The 6,000-nt window shown below is 37.1% G+C and overlaps 1 protein-coding gene across 1 annotated transcript in view; it reads right to left on the bottom strand.

Annotated features, from left to right (window-relative positions):
• Window positions 1–376: 376 nt before the first annotated feature.
• LOC126242756 (probable peroxisomal acyl-coenzyme A oxidase 1) overlaps window positions 377–6,000 on the bottom strand; it is an 87,104-nt gene continuing 81,480 nt past the window's right edge. The window contains exons 12-13 of the mRNA XM_049948114.1: window positions 1,990–2,136; window positions 377–1,792 (exon numbers count right to left, since the gene is read on the bottom strand). Of these exons, the coding sequence (XP_049804071.1) occupies window positions 1,532–1,792; window positions 1,990–2,136 (408 nt within the window). The 3' untranslated portion in view covers window positions 377–1,531. The remainder of the gene's footprint in view (window positions 1,793–1,989; window positions 2,137–6,000) is intronic.

Below are 6,000 nucleotides of genomic sequence, written 5' to 3'. Positions count from 1 at the left end.
AAGCTATGCAACACAAACAGAAGAAAGATCAAATCTGGGTCTGCTGAGAATTATGATCTCTGATAACATAATAAAAGTTCTAAAAATGATCAACACTTGAAACAAATTTAGCTGAGAAAAGACTGTACAAGTGAGCAATTACTACAATAATACTTTCTCTGCTACCTGAGAATGGCTCTTAAAAATATTTTAATAATCCACTGCTTCAAAGCTGCACCAGATCACACAGTTCATAATGCATTAGAGTCAGGCTAAGAAGAGAATTGCACATGAATTTTGTAACATTGTTAATGATGCATATAGGAAACAAAAACTTATGTGCGTAATGTGAAACGTAAGCTGAAAACGCGTAGCATCTGATAAGAAAAATTCAAACTATTATTAAAAAATACTTTCAAGTTTTATTTTGTCCAGCTGTATTTTTACAGTTTAATACTGATAACAAGACCAAAGAAAAATTACACAAAACACCCCCGACATATGGAAAATTTCAGGTCTTCTACCTGAAATTTCCAGTATGCATCAATAAAAGTTGACTAGAGATTTGCACAGGATTATGTCTCATCACTTAACTGAATCTTATCGGTCTGACCACACAGAAGGCTGCCAGTTACACAAAACACGCAGTTAACAAAGCAATATGAACAAAAACATGTCGAACATATAGATTACTATTAAATAAGGGGCAGCTGACCATCCATCACTTTGCTGATGGACGAAGTGTCCACTTCTATTTATTAATGTGTTTAATACTTCAAGCTGCTTTCTTATGTGTTGGAAACTCCAATTATCGTCAGAAGATACAACATTCTTTTCAGTAAATAACTTCTGCTTCCTGGCATTAATTTATCACCCCAACTGTTATTGTGGCTGGTTATTTGACAAGTTTGTGTAACAGATAAATGAAAATAAAAGTCATGCTACTGAAATGCATACACATATTTAACAGTTGTGCTTAATATGCTTTACAGTCTCACTGTACATAGTACTAATGTCAGATTATTAACAAGCCTAAATACATTTTATTTGAGACTAACTCGGAAGTAATTGACAGTATATTAACTAAAATTTTGTACTTTATTCTGTATTTCTGATATTATGAGTATTACTTCTGTGACAAGCCAGGAAACAGGACTGTTACTATCTACTCCCAAGTCTACATTAACTGCACAACATTACATTTTAACTTTTCTGTAACTTTTATGTTTTCTTATTTACATACATTAGTACGAAAAATGTAATATAAAAATAGTTTTAGCAATTTAACTTTTATATAAAATTTATGACAAATTTAACTAGTACATAAAAATTTTTGGAATCCTTTAGTGTGGATACCATTAGAAAAATAAATGATCACATTTATTATGCAGCATTTCATCCCTTGCCCTAAATGTACACAATAAAAAAGTCTTGATACCAAAATCAGAGAGAAACAGTTATAAAAAATAAATGCTTATCGTAGTTGTGATAAAAACTACACTGAAGTACAACATAGTGCCTTGGTTTTTAAGTGAGGAGTCTCTCCATCAGATTACAGGTTGGATTTGAATAGTGGTTCCATGTACTTTTTGAAGGACATGTTGACAGGTTCTCTGTTGAGTGGACTTTTTAAAGCTTCATCGAAGAGACGTTGGTACACTTGGCCATCCCAGGAACCCAATGTAGAGCGCAGAATTTCATCACAGATATCAAAACCATCTACAATACCGACTGCATTTGGCCGTATTAAAGTCAAGAGGGATTCCATCCACAGCTGCACATCCTCTATGTCTTGAGGCTTGGCTCCAGCAAACTGGAAATGAGAGAGAAATATTGAAATGAAAGGAACAAATGAGAGTGGCCTGACCTGTAATTTCATAATATATTCTTTGCCACACTGTGTTACACCTGATAGTAGGATCGCCCTCCTGAAGTCACATGAATGATATCACTTTTCAAAGTTAACAGCCTCTGACAAATATATATGCTAATATCAAGTTGTATACTAACCCGAAGAAAGTCACCTGACCGTTGCAAAACCCAGTAGGTGGCATATAATTCACAAAGCTGGGCCAAAACAGCTCGAAGAGCATCTGATGTTTCCAAACTGGATACTCTCTCAGCAAATTTTTCCACTATGAATGCACGGCAGTGAGACTGCAATCATCAACAACAAATTAATTATAATATCTACAGAAAACAGTTATGAGTTAATAAACTATTTTCAGTCCTACAAACAACTACAACATTACATTGAACAGTGATCAACGAAACTATGAATTCTGTCGAATAGAACAAGGGAAGGAGACAAATGTTAAAAACAAGTGTGTTACACAAAAGGTGTGGATAAATGATGATATTATTCACAATTCTAGCTCTAGTAGTGCAAGGCAGGGAATGGAATTCAACTAACAGCAAGAAGTCACTCATGAACACTTGTAACACTACAGCCTCTAAGCCTTACCTTAACTAAATGCATGGAATGTTGGTGTGGGTGGTATTTCTGGAAATGAAGGAAGGGTTGCACATGTAACTGAAGGCAGGGAGAGGCGCTGTGTGTCCAGAAGTTGTTAAGGGAGGAGCAGGTCTGGATGGGCAGTGAATTTCCCACATATGATTGCAAATCATTTAATCTGATTCAATGAAATGTATTACTTGAACTACTAAAGGCTGTTGTACTATGGTTATGGAAGTTAATGAGAACTCAGTCTGAAGTTCCAATTATCAGCAATTTAGGACTGATGTGACAGGCTAAAGAAACTAGTGTTGTAATTTGTAAACATTGCATTCACCTATGTTATTCGCTAGCCATGCTCACCGTAACAATTCACCAGTACAATATCAATATCACAGACTATCGATACACCACTTATGAACCGTGACCTTGCCATTGGTGGTGTGGCTCACAAGCTTCAGCGATACAGATAGCCGTACCATAGGTGCAGCCACAACGGAGGGGTATCTGTTGGGAGGTCAGACAAACATGTGGTTCCTGAAGAGGGGCAGCAGCCTTTTCAGTAGCTGCAGGGGCAACAATGTGGATGATTGACTGCATGGGCCTTGTAACATCAACCAAAATGTCCTTTTTGTGCTGGTACTGTAAACAGCTGAAAGTATGGGAAAATAGCTGTCATTTTTCCTGAGGACATGCAGCTCTACTGTATGGTTAAATGATGATGATGTCCTCTTGGGTAAAATATTCCAGAGGTAAAATTGTCCCCCATTCGGATCACCACATCGGGACTACTCAGGAGGATGTCGTCATCAGGAGAAACAAAATTGGAATTCTACAGATCAGAACATGAATTGTTAGATTGATAAATCGGACAGGTGGGTTAGAAAATTTAAAAAGGGATAGGGATAGGTTGAAGTTAGAAATAGTTGGAATTAGTGAGGTTCCGAGGCAAGAGATTTCTGGTCAGGTGACTACAGGGTTATAAACACAAAATCAAATAAGGTTAATGCAGAAGTAGGTTTAATAATGAATAAGAAAATAGGAATGCTGGTAAGCTACTATGAACAGCATAGTGAACGCATTATTGTAGCCAAGATATACATGGAGCCCACACCTATCACAGTAGTAAAAGTATATAAGCTAACTAGCTCCACAGATGACGCAGAGAGTGAGGAAATGTATGATGAGATAAAAGAAATTATTCAGATAGTTAAGGGAGACCAAAATTAATGGTCGTGGTGGACTGGAATTAGATAGTAGGGAAAGTAAGAGAAGGAAAAATGCTAGGTGAATATGGACTGGGGGAAAGGAATGAAAGAGGAAGCCGCTTGGTAGAATGTTGCAGAGAGAATAATTTAATCATCATTAACACTTGATTTAAGAATCATAAGTGAAGGTTGTATGTGTGAAAGAGACCTGGAGACACCAGAAGGTTTCAGTTTGATCATATAATAGTTAGATAGAGATTTAGGAACCAGAGTTTAAATTGTAAGACATTTCCAGGGGTAGACGTGGCCTCTGACCACAATTTATAGGTTACGGCCTATAGATTAAAACTGAATAGCTCGAACAGTACACTGGTATACTGCTGGTTCATAGTGTCCAATGGGCACAATATTACGGCGATCAGACATGTCGCCATCGTCAGGTGAGCTGCCGAATGAGCTCCTGAGGGCGGGCGGCCGATTTAAATCCCCTCCCCCCCGCGGGCCGCTCTCTTCGCCGTCCGCGCCAGCGGTCGCGAAGACGTGGGCGTTGGACCCTATGAACCGGCAGTATACCCGTGGACTGTTCGAGCAACAAATATGCCAGGAGAAATTGAAAAATCACATAAAACTGAATAAATTGGGAAAAAAGTAGAAAATAAGGGAAGGGGACCTAGATAAGTTGAAAGAACCAGGGGTTGTTGATAGCTTCAGAGAAAGAATCAGGCCACGGTTGACTGGAACAGGGGAAAGAAACACAGTAGCAGAAGAATGGGTAGCTTTGAGACATGAAATACTGAAGGCAACGTTGGATCAAGTAGGTAAAAAGACAAGGCTTTCATAGGTAAAAAGACAACAAACTTGTAGGAATCCTTGGATAACAGGCCAGATATTGAATTTAACTGATAAAAGGAGAAAATTAAAAGCTTGAGCAAAAGAAGGGATCAGTTGATAGGACATATTCTGAGACATCAGGGGGTCACTAATTTAGCATTTGAGGAAGTGCATTGGGGGGGGGGGGGAAGAGGGAGTAAACATTGTAAAGGGAGACCAAGAGATGAATAGAGTAAGCAGATTCAGAAAGATGTAGGTTGCACTAGTTATTTGGAGTTGAAGTGGCTCGCATGGGATAGAGTAACATGGAGAGCTGCATCAAATCAGTCTTCGGACTGAAGGCCACAACAACAAACAGACTGTGGATAATCCCCAAATGGATTGATAAACTTTAGATGTGAATTCGTGCCAACCCTCAGACAGCAGATTATTGCAGTCAAAGAGATGTTATTGCTGCTCCTGTCTTCGGGTCTCTTCATTCATTCATTCATTCATTCATTCATTGTGTTCTGTTACATCACATAGGCCTTCAAGATTATAGATTGATTACAGTTATACATTGACAAAGAGAAGTAGTAGTGAGAAATTAATTTTGAATGTTGCATCGTCAACTAACTGTAAGTAAATTCTGTACACAGGTTAAAACAAACATGCTGAAATTAGTCGAAAAGCTGCTGCTCTGAAAGACACACTGCTTCCTTAGTTATTCTAAATAGCTGCTTTTTATTTACCATTAGTAGCTTATTTGCCAGCTTCTCAACTGTACTTGAGTCTGTGTTTAATAACTATTGGTATTATTTACAGTGACCAAAACAAACTGGTTTCTTCACTCCTTAAGCAAAGAGAGCATCTGTAAATACCTATGATTTTTACATTAAAAAATTTAAAGCTTTATCGTCATTTTTTATTGTGACATCTTCTGCAAAGTAAGAGTAAATAAATATAAAAAGTGGCTTCACATTAATTAACTCTTTATCAACATTCTGTCATGATCTGCTAGCTTTAAGAAATTTGAGTATTCCATTTTAGTTGTGTAAAATGCTTCAGCTTCCAATTGTGTAACATGCTTTAGCTAAAGTAACTGTTTTTGTCTTTTTTAAAAAACCTTTTTAATGGTGCAATATTGCCTAAAACTCAAAAGTATTTAATTCAAGTCAGAAAATGTTGGCTGAAAATGAGTCAGTACAGAAATAAGTGGAAGTGATCAAACAACTAAAACACATTAAAAATTTTGTTGTTTCTGATGGTACTATGTACAATTTAGAAAATTTAACTTTGTAGTCCAAAATGGAAATTCACATAACAGCCATCATAAAATAGCTGTAGTTCCTATCTGTATCACTGTGTCACTCGTGGTTAAGCTTTCTGAGCTATGTTCCAGCATATCAACCATTACTGTCTTCCACACTACTCCATTTCATGCTTTTCCTTTTTCGCTCCAGAAACTTTTGTTATCACTATTGTTGTCACAAGATATCTTGCTTAGTGAAGCCATGTTTATGCTAGGTTTAATTTACACCTAAAATT

The sequence above is a fragment of the Schistocerca nitens genome, chromosome 1 (genome assembly GCF_023898315.1).
Source record: "Schistocerca nitens isolate TAMUIC-IGC-003100 chromosome 1, iqSchNite1.1, whole genome shotgun sequence".
Lineage (NCBI taxonomy): Eukaryota > Metazoa > Arthropoda > Insecta > Orthoptera > Acrididae > Schistocerca > Schistocerca nitens.
This window is presented reverse-complemented; position numbering and strand designations above follow the sequence as displayed.